This window comes from Mirounga angustirostris, unplaced genomic scaffold, assembly GCF_029215605.1.
Source record: "Mirounga angustirostris isolate CCGP_5_RB_7025 unplaced genomic scaffold, mMirAng1.0.hap1 SCAF_15, whole genome shotgun sequence".
Lineage (NCBI taxonomy): Eukaryota > Metazoa > Chordata > Mammalia > Carnivora > Phocidae > Mirounga > Mirounga angustirostris.
Genome location: NW_026991723.1, coordinates 2245344 through 2261909, shown reverse-complemented (window position 1 = coordinate 2261909; position 16566 = coordinate 2245344). Strand labels below are relative to the sequence as shown.

General features: G+C 44.6%; 1 protein-coding gene across 5 annotated transcripts in view; it reads right to left on the bottom strand.

Moving 5' to 3' along the window:
• Positions 1 to 16566, bottom strand: part of SPIN1 (spindlin 1) — a 75053-nt gene that overhangs the window by 20680 nt on the left and 37807 nt on the right. For 4 of the 5 annotated variants that reach the window (XM_045882118.3, XM_064579437.1, XM_054509130.2 and 1 more), the window contains one exon: positions 1991 to 2039. In XM_045882118.3, coding sequence (XP_045738074.1) covers positions 1991 to 2039 — 49 coding nt within the window. Of the gene's footprint in view, positions 1 to 1990; positions 2040 to 14086; positions 14285 to 16566 lie in introns of all 5 variants that reach the window. The other variant, XM_064579436.1, reaches the window with a different exon arrangement.

The following is a 16566-nucleotide window of genomic DNA, read 5'->3' as shown; positions in this document are numbered from 1 at the left end:
CTGGTCCACATCAGGATTTTTAGGCCCGGTAAGCACGGTGCCAGGCGGATGGAGGAACGTGCCGAGGCGCCCAGCTGAGCCATCCAGCTTCCTGCTTCGCACCAGCTCCTGGGCAGGGGCCGCTCCAGAGGCAGCCAGCAACCACCACCCGTGGTCAACGGTGCAGACCTGTGCATCATAGGTCTTTGTTTCCAACCATCTTCAGAGGTGCACAGAGGTGAGAAGACACAGGCGAGTGGGAGCGACAGCCTCTCCTTTCTTCCCAGCTCCCTCTGCTACAGAGTAACTCCGTCACGGCCCTCTACTTTCAATGGAAATAAGCACTAGGTCAAGCTCCCTGCACGGCAGAGCCCAGGGGTCAGATGCCTTCAGCTGGCACACATATGAACAGCAAAGTTATAAAGGTAGGTGTTTATTCCTTGTGCTCTGGGGGGAGAAATAACCAGCACCTCAGAGCCAGGAGTTAACAGGTGATCATGCTTCAGACGAGGCTCGTAAAATCCTTGCACAAACCCAACAATGCCCACAATCCTGAGTCAAGGATGTTCTAGTCCTAGATACCCGGCAATGTGTAAAAATGGATAAAACTGAATGCACATTACATTCTTAAAGCCATTTATCTTAACACAGATTATGGCAAAATCTATTTTGCATGTACTGTTCTGGTCTTGCAAAGTTAACGTGTGCCTTGCTTCTCTTCCCCACTGTAGTTACGTTTCTATCATCACCTAATATTTAACGCTTGTATTTGTTTGGTTACCTTCCACTTGGACCAAGACATGGTTTACCATTTACTGTAATGCTGTGGTATGATAATGAGGGAGAAACAGTACATGAATGACCAGGTCCCTGGATGTGGCAGAAGCACGAAGGTTAGTAATGGGCAAATCCACGGAATCTGGGAAATGCTTTATCAAACCTCAGGGACACACATACTCACCTCAACATCACACCTTTCTATTCCAGGTCATTTCTTAAACTACGCATTATAGATATTTACGTTACATGTCCACATGTGCTCTGAAACGGGAGGCATGTGCGCACTGACCACCAACCATTACGAATGGGCATCTCATGCTCTTCAACCCCACAGGGTGGTGGCAGGGGCACTTACGAGCCTCTCAGTAGGAAAAATTTGGAAAGAACGGCTATAACAAGAGGCTTGGGAGGTGCTAGCTGGGGTCAAAGGGTCTCTTCCAGAGTTAAGAAGTCTACGATTAAGACTCCAAACAATCAGAACTGGTTCTTTAGAGCGATTTCCGTAGTGTAGCAGCGAGCAGAACCTGGTGGGTACTTGTGAAATCTATTAAATGTAATTCAGTACAAGCACAGTATTATTCAAGATAGTATCTCAATTTTCTTTTTAAATGTAACTACGTCATACACAAAGATTTAAGAGAGAAAAAGTGACTTCTTTACTCTGGTACCTATAGAATTTAGGAATTATAACCTACTGGTCACTTAAAATACATGGCTTTTTAATTATCTTCCAACATGCATATGTGTTCCCTAAATTACAAGCTTTTCATTTATTTGAAAATGTTATAAAGCAGTGAGCAAGCACCTGTCAGCATGCTAGCCAGGCCCTCAAGCATGAGCGAAGGCCTCTGTCCACAAGGAGCTCCTTGTCAAGCTGCAGATCAGAGACAAGAACCTGCAAGCCAAGAGCGTGTAGCCCTTCCAAGGAGAGAAGCAAGAGGGGTTCACCACGCACCTGCCACCCTCGCCACAACGGACGCTTTCGGCCATCAGTCCAGCCCCTCTGAGCTGGAGGGGAAATCATGGCCCAGAGGCTTTAAGAGGTGGAAGGACAGGCCTAGGCAGCCGTAGGCCAGGCCAAGGACAAGGGACACGGCTGCAGGTCTGTACTCAACATGCAGCGAGGCAAGACCTCCCAAACCCAGGGGAGAGGGCGTCACGCTGCATCTCAGACCCCACGTCACGTACGGCCACAGCCTGCTATCTAAAAGCAAGTTTCAGGGGTGCTTACTTGTGGGAAGTCCTTTTCTTCATCATGCTTGCAGACACACCAGCATGGCCTAAAAGAGAAGTGAATAGAAGTCAATAAAAACTGGATAGAAAATACTTCAGAACTTGGAAAAATTAATTTCTGAAAAACTGCTAAATAAAGCATGAATAAAAATAAACCATAAACAGCCAACATGCAGAAAGCCCTTTGTTTATCTAATTTTTAAAAAGGAGATAAAAGGAGTTCTAGGAAGATAAAATGACAAGGACAACAGCTCATCTCCCCAGATCAGTCATAAAAAACCGCCAAAAATCACATGGACAAAAACCAGAGAAGTGACGATCCTGGCCATAAAGTACAACATTTCAGCAGCTGTGTTCCCATCCCCAGCAACTAGAACACCGCAGACGTGAGACACCTGGATCCAGGCATCGGAATGATGGGTGGGGCAGGACTACGGCGACCCGGCCCTGACGCAGACTGTGTTCTGAGGGCAACATGTGGATGCCAATAGGAGAAGGGAAACCAGAAGAACCTGGTGGGTGCGCCAGGCTGAGAGCCAGACCAGGGCTGGCAGGACAGGGGGCCGGGGGCCTCCAAACATCTGGGGGTGGAAAGGCATGAGTGGTGTTCGAAGTCCAGCAAGCCACCTCTTTGAACCTGTGAGGTAAAAACCACAAAGAGGTGGCCCCTCAGCAGGAAGGCTGAAGGAGCCCCAGGAATCAAAGCTGCTACAGCCCATCCTGGCGTCTGAGGACCCCAACAAACCCAGAAGGCAGCAACAGGGTCCCGACGTGCCACAGCTCATTCCCAACACGGAGCGGCAGACTGGACCCCACACCCCCGTGGGCTATAACCAAACAACGTAAGTAACAGGAAAAATGTTAAAAGTGCTGTAATAAATAAGCTCAAATAGTTAAAGGAAGACACAAACGACACTTAAAAGAAAAAAAATGTGAAGAAAGGACAGGAATGAAACTGGTGGAAAACACAGGATCTGAAATGAATGAAGAAGAGCGGGATGTGGTGAACCGCAGACCAGACCCCACAGACACAAAGACCAGTGACGCGGTCCCCAGTGGCGGGGAACAGCGGGGACGGGAATGGCCTTGGTGGCCTGATGCACTGTGAACTGCACCCACAACAGAGAGGATGGTGTGGGAAAGAAGAAACAACTCTGGAAGGAGCAACGGCAGGTAAGTGCGCAAACACATGGCCAGCGAGCTCACCGACGCCAAAGACGACCACACCAGGGCACGTCCTAATCACGTTTCTGAAAATCAGCAACCAATAAAATACTTTTAAAACAGCCTGTCAATGAAAGACGCATCAAATGTAGGGAAACAAAGGCAATACTGACTCCAGATTCATTGTCAGAAACTGCGGAGCCAGGACAGAAGACGGTGGGTGAACCCATGCACTGAGCACACATTCAGCCCAATGGAACGGAGAATCCCAGCAAACACAAACACGCCACACACACCAATTCGGAGACGAGACAGAAGGGATGGCACAGTGGCTAACACCACACGAGTTAACTTCAGGGCAAAGTTATAGAGGATCAAGACAACATTTCAAAATGGTAAGAGCCAATGAACCAAGAAGTCCCCACATTTAACCCCAGGCCGACTGTGTGGACCTGGTCCCAGAACACTGAAGGACACAAAGCAAAACCGGACAGCGCTGGCAGGAAGAATCACCCACAGTCCCAACCTGAACTCCCCTCTCGGTAACTGACTTAACACGCAGGTAGAAAATCGGTACAGACACAGAAGACCCGAACTCCACAAACAGCCAGCACGCACTTTTTCCCAGGTTCACATGAGACGTTCACCCAGTCACACCATCTGCTCCTCAGAACACAAACCCTCCATGTACTTAAAACCACCTGAAATCATAAGAAGTTTGTACTCTGGCCACATCAGAATTAAACCAGAAATAAATAATATCTGGAAATACCTGTGTTTTTGAAAATTAAACAACAATCTTCTAAAAGTCCATAGTCCAAAGACAAAATCACAATAAAACTTTGATCTTGAAGAAAAAATGGAAACACAATCGGTGGAATGCAGCAAACACAAGTACTTACTACAATGATCAAAATTCACATTGAGCAGCAAAAATAGACAAAAAACCTCCAACCACACACTCGGTATGGTGGTTCCCCAGGCTGGAGGCTTGCGAGGTATCCAAATTTCTCTCTCCTTGGCCTTACATGAAAGTATGCGATTTAAACACACACTTCCTTACTAGTGTTACACTCACGATGATAAAGTTAAGTGAACAGGAAGAGAGATGGCCAACTGGTCTGCACCGGACGATCCATCACGGTTCCCAGGTGACGGCGCAGGGCCATCCTCGTTCTACACAGCCTGCACACAAACATGCAGTTGACTCAGGGACGACGGGAGAACACAGCCTGGAAGGAGAGCAGAGCTCCCTGAAGCACCGTGGAACATGGCGAGGCTTGGGCTGGAAGGATGAGGAGAGACGTGTACATAGACATGAAGGACTCGCTCAGGGTCTGCTGGGCCTGCCCCAGGCGTCAGCACGCCCTCCCCTCCCACACGGAGGACACCAGGGCAGGGTAGCTGACTCAGCATCTGGGCTGCTCCATCCCTGCATGCCAGGCAAAGCTCAGGCCCACAAGTCACCACATGTCCCCATGGAGTTCACTTCCCCAGCTGGAGGAGGACCCTGGCGGAAACCATCTTCTACTGATCACTCAAGAAACAACCCCTCCGTGGTAGGAGTGCCATCAAACGAGCAGCGAACTGGTTATGAAATGATCCCAGAGCCACACGGGAAGGAAGTGAAAGAACGGGTGTCCGCAAGGAAACCAAGGGAACACGGGAACAAGAGGCTACAAAGAGGGAAAGCCAAGAGCTCCTAAAAACTGAACGCCATGAACAGAGAGAACGTGCTGTTTCTGGTGCCACACCTTAACAAGCAAAAAGCTGAACTCGATGAAGAATCAACAACTCTCCTTTGATTGGTCAGAGACGTGAAGTCACAGGGCAAACGGCTGCTCCCCAAACCGGAGACTGACCTGCAGATGCGGACGATCACAGCTCAGCGGGCAGAAGTGTCTGCAGGAAGCAGGGCAGGAAACCCTGAACAGCAACTGCCCAGCGGCTGAGGCCTCAGTGTGGAGAAGGCTAGGACGAAGTCTCCAGCCACCAATCGTGCTGAGGGGACACAGGGCACCAATGCTTTGACAGGTTTCACCTCCAGGAACGCTGCCAGGTTCTCAGGGAAGATCAGACAAAAATCCCCTCCTGCTTCCAGTAGAGGGAGGGGAAAAGTACCCTTTTAGAAATACAACAAAGTATTCAGTTCTCAACAAGGCCTACCCTCAAGAGCTTAACCTCTGGGGTTTGTCTCAGCCCAGGTGGACTGAGGGAAGAGGAATTCAAAGTGCAGGTGGCGGGCCGTCCGGTCCCACAGAGGGAGGTGGTCAGCCTGTGGCCCAGACGCAGGAGAGCACGAGACCAAATCACAGCACTACAGGACGTGTGCTGCCCCCACACCCCATCGTCACTTTCTGGACGGCTCACAGAGTTCCTTCTACCTGGCATATCATGCCTTAAGCAAAAAAATTATACAGCACATTAAAAAGCAAACAACATGATGGTTTGATGAGACAGCAAGTATCCAAACTAGACTCAGATATGATAGGGATGGTGGAATTATCAGACCAAGAATTTTAAGTAACTATCAATAATAAGCTAGGAGCTCTAGTGAAAAAAAGTAGACAACATGTGAGAAAAGATGAGTAATGTAAACAGAGAGGTGGAAATTATCAGAAAAAATTAAAAAGACACAGCAGAGATGAAAACATCATAAAGGAAATGAAGAATGTGTCTGGGGGACCCATCATGGAGAAAATGGAATCATGGGAAGTGCTTGATTAAAACCACAAAAAAGCAGGGAAAAGTGGAAGAGAAAAAAGGAAGAAAGCACAGGGCAAGGAACAGGAAACAGTAAGAAACCGGCCGACGTTAATCCAGCAATCACCAGAGGCCACTGAGGAAGAATCTCTGAGCTTCAGGACATGCCAACAGAAACCTCCAAACCTGAAAAGCAAAGAGAAAAAAGACAAAGACAGGAAAAAATCGGACTATCTAAGGACCATGGGACAACTACAAAGAAGTAACATGTACAATGGGAATGCCGGGAAGAAAAGGAGACAAAGAAACAGAATAAGTATTTGAAGCAATAATGACGGACAATTGCCCAAACTGAAGTTAGACACTAAACCAGAGATCCAGGAAGTCCAGAGAATGCCCAGCAGGATAAATGCCCCCAAACCACATACAAGGACAAAGAACAACTCCTGACAGAGCCAGAGGAAAAACACCTTACGTACAGAGGAACAGAGCAAAAATTACATCCAACGTCTCCTCAGAAAGCATGCACAGGGAGAGCGGACCTGAGATACCTAGTGTTGAGAGAAGATTAAAAACCTAGAATTTTGTATTCTGCTATCCTTCAAGAGAGAAGAAGACTTGCTCAAACAAGCAAAAGGTGAGAGAATTCGCTGCCAGGAGACCTGCACTATAACAAATGTGAAAAGAAGTTCTTCAGAGAGAAGAAAAATGATACCGCTGAGACACTCAAATTTACAGAAAGATCATCAGAGATGGAACCGATGACGATAAAACAAAAACTTCTATTTTTATTATTCTTAATAGAACTGGTAACACTTTTCAGAGTATTAGCAACAACGTATTAGATGATTATAGCTTACTTGTAAGTGAAGTGGATTAGTTATAAATGTGTCCTGCAAACTCTAGGGTAATCTCTTAAAAAAGTAAAAGAACGGGCGCCTGGGTGGCTCAGTTGGTTAAGCGACTGCCTTCAGCTCAGGTCATGATCCCAGGGTCCTGGGATCGAGTCCCGCATCGGGCTCCCTGCTCTGCGGGGAGCCTGCTTCTCCGTCTCCCACTCCCCCTGCTTGTGTTCCCTCTCTCGCTGTGTCTCTCTCTGTCAAATAAATAAATAAAAATCTAAAAAAAAAAAAAAAAAAGTAAAAGAACAAGGGCAATGAATAGAAAATAGTAACAAATACAGCAGATATTAATCCAATAATCACTTTGTCTAAGTACACCAATTAAAATACCAAGACTGTCACAACAGAACAAAAAAACAAGACCATACTATACACTGTCCACAAGAAATCCACTTTATTTATTTTTTTTACCAGGCTAACCCATCCTCCCACCCCCCTCCTCTCTAGAACTCTGTTTGTTTTTCAGAGTCCATTGTCTCTCATGGTTCATCTACCCCTCCGATTTCCCCCAAAAAATCCACTTTAAAAATACATTTAGACTACAAGTAGAGGGAAGGAAAAAGATATACCATGCTAACACTGATCAAAAGAAGCGAGAGTAGCTATATTAATTTCAGAGAGATTCCAGAGCAAGGAAAGTCACCAGGGAAAAAGAAATACATTATGATAAAGCAATCAATCCTCTAAGAAGACATAACAATCCTTAATGCGTGTATCTAACAAAAGAACATCAAACTAAGGAAGGCAAAACTGTTAGAACTACAAAGAGAAACTGATGAATCCACTATCACAGTTGGATACTTCAATAACCCTCTATCAGAAATGGACAGATCTAGCAGGCAGAAAATCAGTGAGGACACAGTCAAACCCAACACCACCACTAATCAAATGGATGTAACTGACATCAACAGACCACTTTATGCAGCAACAGCAAACCACACATTCTTTTCAAGTTCCCATGAAGCATTCACCAAGACAACATTCTCTGGACCATAAAACACACCTTAATACACTTAAAATTAAGAACAGAAATCCTGCAACTGCTCTCAAACCACAATAAAATCAAACTAATTTCAATAACAGAAAAATAGCTGAAAATCCCCAAATACTCGGAGATTAAACAACACACTTCTAAATACACAGTTGAAAGAAGAAACTGCAAGACAAATTAAAATATGTTTTGAACTAGATAAAAATGAAAATACAATTTACAAAATTTGTGGGATGCAGGGAAAGCAGTGCATAGAAAGAAATTTATAGCACTGAATGCATGTCCTGGAAAAGAGGAAAGATCTAAAATAAAAAATCTAAGCTTCCATCTTAGGAAACTAAAAGACGAAACCATATTAAATGCAAAGTAAGCAAAAGATGTTATAAAGATTGGGGATCCTGGGTGGCTCGGTGGGTTAAGCGTTTGCCTCTGGCTCAGGTCATGATCCCAGGGTCCTGGAATCCAGCCCTGTACTCCTTGGGGAGCCTGCTTCTCCCTCTCCCTCTGCCCACTGCTCCCCCTGCTTGAGCTCTGTCAAATAAATCTAAAAAAAAAAAAAAAAAGCTGTTATAAAAATTTAACAGGAATCAGTAATATTTTAAACAAGAAATCAACAGCCAAAAATCAATGAAATCAAAAGCTCATTCTCTGAAAAGATCAAAATTGATAAATCTCTAGCCAGGATAACTAACAAGAAAGAGAGAAGACACAGATCACTAACAAGAAATCAAAGAGGAGATATCACTACAGACCACATATATAAGATAGATATGAGGAAAACTGATGAAAGACATCAAAGAACAACTATCTAAATGGAGAGATATTCCACGTTCACAAACAGACTCAATATTGTCAAGATGTCAGTTCTTCCCACGAGTGCCTGAGTGGCTCAGTCGGTTAAGCATCTGCCTTCAGCTCAGGTCACGATCCCAGAGTCCCAGGATCGAACCCCGCATGGGGCTCTCTGCTCAGCAGAGGGCCTGCTTCTCCCTCTGCCTCTGACCCTCCTCTCCTTGTTCTCTCTCTCGCTCGCTCGCTCTCACTTATTCTCTCTCAAATAAATACATAAAATTTAAAAAAAAAAAGAGAGAGAGAGAGAGAGATGTCAGTTCTTCTCAAGTTGATCTATAGATTCAATGCAATCCCAATTCAAATTGTAGCAAATTATTTTGTGGATATCAACGAAACAGTTCTAAAGTTTATAGGGAGAAGCAAAAAATCCACAACAGCCAACACAATATTGAAGGAGGAGAATAAAGCTGCAGAACTGACACTACCTGACTTTAAGACATACTACACAAAGCTACTCATCAAGACAGCAAGGTACTGGCTAAAGAATGGACAAACAGATCAAATGGAAAACCCTAAAAAGATCCACACATAGCTGATCTTTGACAAAGGAGCAAAGGCAATACAATGGAGAAAAGATAGTCTTTTTAAATGAGTGGTGCTGGAATAACTAGACATTCACCTGCAAAAAAATGAATTTAGACACAGACCTTACATCCTTCACAAAAATTAACTTAAAATGGATTATAGACCTAAATGCAGAGTGCAAAACTGTAAAACTCCTAAAAGTTAACACAGGGAAAAATCCAAATGACCTTGGTTACACTGAGGACTTTTTAAGATAATACAACGGCACAATCTATGAAAAAAGTGAATTGATAAGCTAGATTTCATTAAAATTAAAAACTTCTGCTCTGTGAAAGACACTATCAAGAAAACGAGAAGCTGGTGTACGTGCTTGGCTGAGGAGCCAATGGGGCGAAGCTACCATGTGTGGGATTATGACTGAACACCTCTAAGTCAGAATCCTGCCCAAGCAGAACGATACGGCAGCACCAAGGAGCCTCGGTCGGCCTGAGATAACCAGTCCCCCACTGTCCCCACCAGCAGGCCATCAAGCTTAGGGACCAGGGTCTGGTGCAGAGAGCCCCTCGTGCCGGGAAACGGGGCATGGCTGAAAAGGGGGCCACCCCCTCACCAGTCATGCAATGCACATTTGTGGGGAACCTGGTACTAAACCATTCATAGACGACCTGCTTCTAGGTCAGGGTTTCGTACACAGGAGAGCAGCTCCCTCGCTGCGATCTATTGAAAGTCAGCCCTCGACACAGGGGTTTGTAATTCAAAAATAAATACATATTTTTTTAATAAAGGGAAGACAACCAGAAGAAGAAAATACCTGGAAAACATATCTGATGAAGGACCGTTATCCAAAATACATAAAGAACTCTTAAAATTCAACAAGAAAACCACCTGATTAAACATGGTCCAAAGAGCTTACCAAAGAACAGACAGAGATGGCAAAAAACATGTATGAAAAAATGCTCTACACATCATGTCATCAGGGAAATGCAAACTAAAAACAATGAAGATACCACTACACATCTAATAGAATAGCCAAAATCCAGAACGCTAAACACGGGAGAGGATATACAGCAACAGGAACTCTCATTCATGGCTGGAGGGAATGCAGACTGGCGCAGCTGCGATGGAAGACAGCTGGGTGGTTTCTTACAAACCATACTCTTACCATATGATCTAGCAATTATGGTCCTTGGTATTTACCCAAAGAAGTTGGAACCAGTCCACACAAAAGCCTGCCCATGGATGTGTACAGCAGCTTTATTTATAATTCCCTAAGCTTGGAAGCAACCAAGATGTCCTTTAGTGGGTGACTGGATAAAGTATGGTACACCCACAAATAGAATATTACTCAGTACTGAAAAGGAACAAGCTATCAAGTCATGGAAAGACATGGAAGAACCTTAAGTGCACACTGCTAAGTGAAAGAAGCCAATCTGAAAAGGCTACATAGAATTCCAACTCTAGCACATTCCAAGAAAGGCAAAACTATGGATACAGTAAAAGGTCAGTGGCTGCTAGGGGTTAGGGGGAGAGAGAAATGAATACCTGAAGACTAGGGGATTTTCAGGAAGTAAAACTACTCTGAATGATACCAGAATGGTGGATTTGAGTGATTATACATTTGTCAAAACCCACAGAATGTACACCACCAAGAGTGAACCTTAAGACATCTTAACAATGGACTCTGGGTAATCACAATGTGTCCAATGTAGGTGCATCAACTGTAACAAATGTACTATCTGGTGGGGACTGTTGCTAGTATGGGAGGCTGAGGGGGAGGGCACCAGGGGTACATGAGAAGCATACATTCTGCTCATTTTTGCTGTGAACTTAAAACTGCTTTAAGAGGGGCGCCTGGGTGGCTCAGTCGTTAAGCGTCTGCCTTCGGCTCAGGTCATGATCCCAGGGTCCTGGGATCGAGCCCCGCATCGGGCTCCCTGCTCAGCAGGAAGCCTGCTTCTCCCTCTCCCACTCCCCCTGCTTGTGTTCCCTCTCTGACTCTCTCTCTCTCTGTGTCAAATAAATAAATAAAATCTTTAAAAAAAAAAAAAAAAGCTTTAAGAAAAATAAAGTTCTGGGGCGCCTGGGTGGCTCAGTTGATTAAGCGTCTGCCTTCAGCTCAGGTCTGATCTGAGGGTCCTGGGATCGAGCTCCACATCAGGCTCCACATCGGGCTAAGCAGGGAGTCTGCTTCTCCCTCTTACTCTGCCTCTCCCCCTGCTTGTGCTCTCTCTCTCTCAAATGAATAAAGAAAAAAAATCTTTAAGAAAAATAAAGTCCTTTTTTAAAGTCCTTTTAAAAAAAAATAAAGAAGTACTAGACGTATTCTTTCATCATCAACACTGAGCTAGACAACCAGAAAGCAAATACCTGCAAAGTGGAGGTAAAATGACTTTGAACCCAGACTTCCAAACCCAGCTAAATTGCCAATTGAAGGTATAGACATTTACCTTCACATATGGGCTCAAAAATTACATCTCCCACAAATATCTGGAAGTTACTAGAGGATATTCTTCAGAAAACGAGACAGATAAGATTCATAAATACACAGGATCCAAGAAACCACAGACATAAGCTAGGACTGCAGAGTCCAGCATGACTTCTGTGACGGAGGCTGAGACCCATGTAAATGCAAACAGGCCAGGGACTTAAGGAAAGTCCTCTCCCAGAAGCTGGCACCACACAGTGGCAAGTGTAAGAAATAACTCCTATCACAAAGTAACTCTGACTTTAAAAGAGCTTTTGGGCGCCTGGGTGGCTCAGTCGTTGGGCGTCTGCCTTCGGCTCAGGTCATGATCCCAGGGTCCTGGGATCGAGCCCCGCATCGGGCTCCCTGCTCAGCAGGAGGCCTGCTTCTCCCTCTCCCACTCCCCCTGCTTGTGTTCCCTCTCTCGCTGTGTCTCTCTGTCAAATAAATAAATAAAATCTTTGAAAAATAATTGACTAAAAAAAAAGAGAGAGCTTCTAAAAGCGGAAGAAAATCAGGGGAGAAAAGAACAGAAAAAGGAAGGCCAAAGAGGTCTTACAGGACAGGACGCGATATTCACCTCACACATGAAACTACACTGAGACTCCTTCCTTGCCCATCTGATGACATACTGCAGCAGCAAGACTGGGAGAGAGACACACTAACATACTGCCTGCTGGTAAGAGGGCAAGATGGCACAAAGCCCACGAATACCTCACAGAATTAAATATGCATTTAAGATGTGATTCAGTTCTCCTTCTAGAAATCCATCCCAATGGCAACACACTGGCAGGACAAAAGGACAAGCCTATTCATTGCAGTCATCATGTCTAATACAGAAGAGTAGAAACAAACTTAATGTCCAAGTAACTGGTCTCTGAACAAATGAGTATGAATACCATTCAGCTGTAAAGAGTGGGAAGGAGGCGCTCCACATACTGCTGAGAGGTCACCAACAAACACTGTTCAGTGGAAAAGCAGCAGAGGAATAGGTAGGTGTGTATATATTCACTGCGCCCTGATGTCAGTTTGTCATTGAAAGTGGGTGGCATCACTCATCTGAGGATCAAAGATTTTCCAGTAGAAAAGAGAACAAGATCCTTTACTAGGTACTACATCTATTTGTTGATTTAAATGTGAAAAGAAATAGAACCATAATTTATAAAATAAACTGTTTTATGACTCACAAAAGTTATTTAAGCTGTACTAAACCGAAATGGCTAAGAAAAACTACATTCCCTCAAACTCATTCAGAAGCTCATTCAGAGACGTATGTTCCAAAACACTCATGCTTCCTTTCACTGTACCTCACTTTACTGTGCTTTGCAGATACCACGCTTTTTACTAACTGAAGCACCAAGCAAGTCTATCAGCATCATTTTTCCAACAGCATTTGCTCATTTCGTGTCTCTGTGTCACATTTTGGTAATTCTCACAATATTCCGAACGTTTTCATTATTACAATATTTATTACAGTGTTCTGTGACCAGTGCTTGCAACTCACTGAAAGCTCAGATGATGGTGAACATGTTTTAGGAATAAACTTTTTTAATTAAGGTATATACATTGTTTTTTAGACATAATGCTACTGGGGTGACTGGCTGGCTCAGTCGGTAGATCATTTAATTCAATCTCAGGGCTGTGAGTTCAAGCCCCACGTTGGGCATGGAGCTTACTTTAAAAAAAGGGGGGGGGGGAGGGGAGTGCCTGGATGGCTGAGTCAGTTGAGCATCTGAGTCTTGGTTTCAGCTCAGGTCAAGATCTCACGGTGGTGGGATCAAGCCCCGTGTCGGGCTCCATGCCCAGTGGGGAGTATGCTTGAGATTCTCCCTCTCTCTCCTCTGCCTGTCTCCCTGCCCCCACTCATGCACTCTCTCTCTCTAAAATGGATAAATAAATCTTTGAAAAAATAGACAGGTAGACTGCAACAGAGTGTAAACATAACTCTTATACACACAGGGAAACCAAGAAATTCATCTGACTCATTCCACTGCAATATTTGCATTATTCTGGTGGTCTAGAACCAAACCTACAACAGCTCCCAGACATGCCTTAAGCTGTTCATTTCAGAGGGCTCAGATTTTCCAAAGATAAAGACCCTGTCTGTTTCAGCGCCTCGTTTAGATTCGGAATCCTCGCCAATCTCGTCCACACCACACCAAGTGCCTCCAACCCTACCAACTCACTCATTCTTCCCTGTGAACAGTTCTGCCTCTTGTGAAATCTCCCGGGGAGGCCATCAAGAGCACTGTGTCCCTGCCACTGAGCAAATCGGACAAGCCCAGTTTTGTGTGAGCAGAAGTGGCCTCTGGTGGGGAGGCTTCAACAGACATAAAGCTACAGGACAGTAAGGGAGAAATCAGGAATTCTGAGGGTTAATAGTCTTCTCCTATAGGTAGGAAATCTGAAAACCCATCTTTAGAGAAAACACCCAAAAATACTGACCCTTAGAGGCCTCAATCATGTAACTAAAGTCCACCAGGCGCCACTTACACATGCAGCTTCCAGCCAACTCCTCTGTGCATCGTTGGGGGATCCACCTCAGATCTGAGGAAATGTGAAGAAAACCTCTCCTCGGTGCCCCGGGAAGATCCACCTCGGATCTCAGGAAATGTGAAAACCTCTCCTCTGTGCCTCTCTGGAGGGTCCACCTCGGATCTCAGGAAATGTAAAGAAAACCTCCCAAACTGACTAAAAAGCAAACAGACACAAAGACACTCCTAACAGGCCAAGCTAATTCAAACAAGTCTTTTTAAAAATACAATTTATAGCCTCAGAAGTATAAGCTACTTGCACCTATGAAATAATATGAAAAAAAGTGAGCTCACAGAAGAAACAAAATGCTCACTTAAGAAATCTTCTTAGGGCACCTGGGTGGCTCAGATGGTTAAGCGTCTGCCTTCGGCTCAGGTCATGATCCCAAGGTCCTGGGATCGAGTCCCGCATCGGGCTCCCTGCTCCTTGGGAGCCTGCTTCTCCCTCTGCTTCTCTCTCTCTCTCTCATGAATAAATAAATAAATCTTTAAAAAAAAAAAAAAAAAGAAAGAAATCTTCTTAAAAGGTTGGAAAATAAAGTCAGTAAACCTCCTAAGAATGAGAAAAAGGAAATGAGTAATTGGAGAAGTTTAGGAAAAAAAACAGAAAGACCAGCCTAAGCAGCAGATGTCCCAGCAGGGTGCATTCCAGGGAGAAGAGGAAATGAGCACCAAAGAAGGAAGGACGGACCTACCACTGAAAAGCCCAAGCACCGAGTGAAAAAGACCCATTCAGCCACTCACTGTCATGTTTCCCAGCATATGAAAAGTCCAGCCCAGAAGTTTTCAGGGGGGAAGGAGAAACCAGTGGACACACACCCAGATGCAGAAACAGCATCCAACTCCCTCAAACAGCAACACTGGGGTCTCAAAGACAAGGAATGGAGCAATGCCTGGAGAATTCTGAATGAAAAGTTATTTCCAACTTAGAACCTTTTGCCCCACTGAAGACTGAGCAGGAGAAAAGAATGAAGACAATATTGATGCAAGATTTCAAAAAGAACCTCATCTAGGTGCACTTTTGGAAAACTGTATCAGAGACAACTTCAAACGGGCAGAAAAGTAGAGAATATTACCAACCACACATTCCACTTACCACTTTAAAGATTTTTATTTATTTATTTATTTGAGAGAGAGCATGAGTGGCAGGGGCGGGGAGTGGGGGAAGGATGGGGCAGAGGAGAGGGAGAAGCAGGCCCTCCACTGAGCAGGGAGCCTGACGAGGGGCTCAATCCCAGGACCCCAGGATCACGACCTGAGCCAAAGGCAGACACTTAACCGACTGAGTCACCCAGGCGCCCCGCCCCTCCACTTGTCACTTTAACCATCAACTCATTCACCGTCTGCTCTGGAAGCTTCTTGACGCTGTACAAGCTTTTCCTAGGCAAGAGTGCACACTGAAATAGGGAGGGCATGGCAACCAGAAACAAGGAGAATCCAGCTACAGAGAGGAAACAGGAATTCCAAGGATGACAGCATGGCCGTGGGGTGGTAGGACGCAGCTCAGAGAACAGGGCCGAAAGCACTAGAAGAGTCCCCAAGGAGCCGCGGACAGATGGGCCATCTATGGTGTCTGCCACGTGGCATATTACACTAACAGGTCTATAAAGCTGTGAGGACTGTTCAAGAGACTTCAAGCTGCAAAGAAATTTAAGCAAACAAAAAAAATTGAGAAATCTCTTAACTCCAGGAAAAACAAATAAACAAAAAAAAAAAAAAGAGAGAGAGAAAGTCATCGCCCTGCCTTCCTTGGTTCAGCACTGTCAGAGTCAAGAGAAATCTGTCTACTCGTATTATCTACAAATGGTGAAGGTAAACCACAGAAGGGACAGAGTGCCTGCTTTTTGTTATAAGTCTTTGGCACTACTTGACATTTTCAACAATGAATTTTTATTAATTTGATAAAAATAAAATCAAGGTTTTAAAAATATTTGAATACAGCAAAACCAGTTGCTAAATCAGAGCGTTAGGTACATGCACATGTATTATTACTATTCCCCGTACCTATCTGTATGATTCAAGTATGTCATAAGAAGAGAAAAACTGCAACCCTGGATAAACCAGTAAAAATGGAGGCTAACTCTAGGGGAAAAAACACATGAAAAATGTTGTGCCATATAATAGGACTTGCTGTCCATCATTTGGTGTATATAAATTACTATTTTAGTAACCAATTTAATTCCAACATAGTTCTATAGATAAGCCTAACTTATTTTAAACAGAAATGCCTAATATGTGGAACTAGATATATAAAAGCATGCAAGCATTCAATCTCGAGTTTTTACTGATCACCCACGCTCTATGTCACACAGAACTCAGTACTAGGGACTGCCTCGTGATCTATTTATCGCTGTGGCACTTTTAAGGCAGGGCCTCAAATTCCTCACCCTCCTCCCATCGAGCACAGTACACCTCCCTCCCTCGACCCTGGGCTGGCAA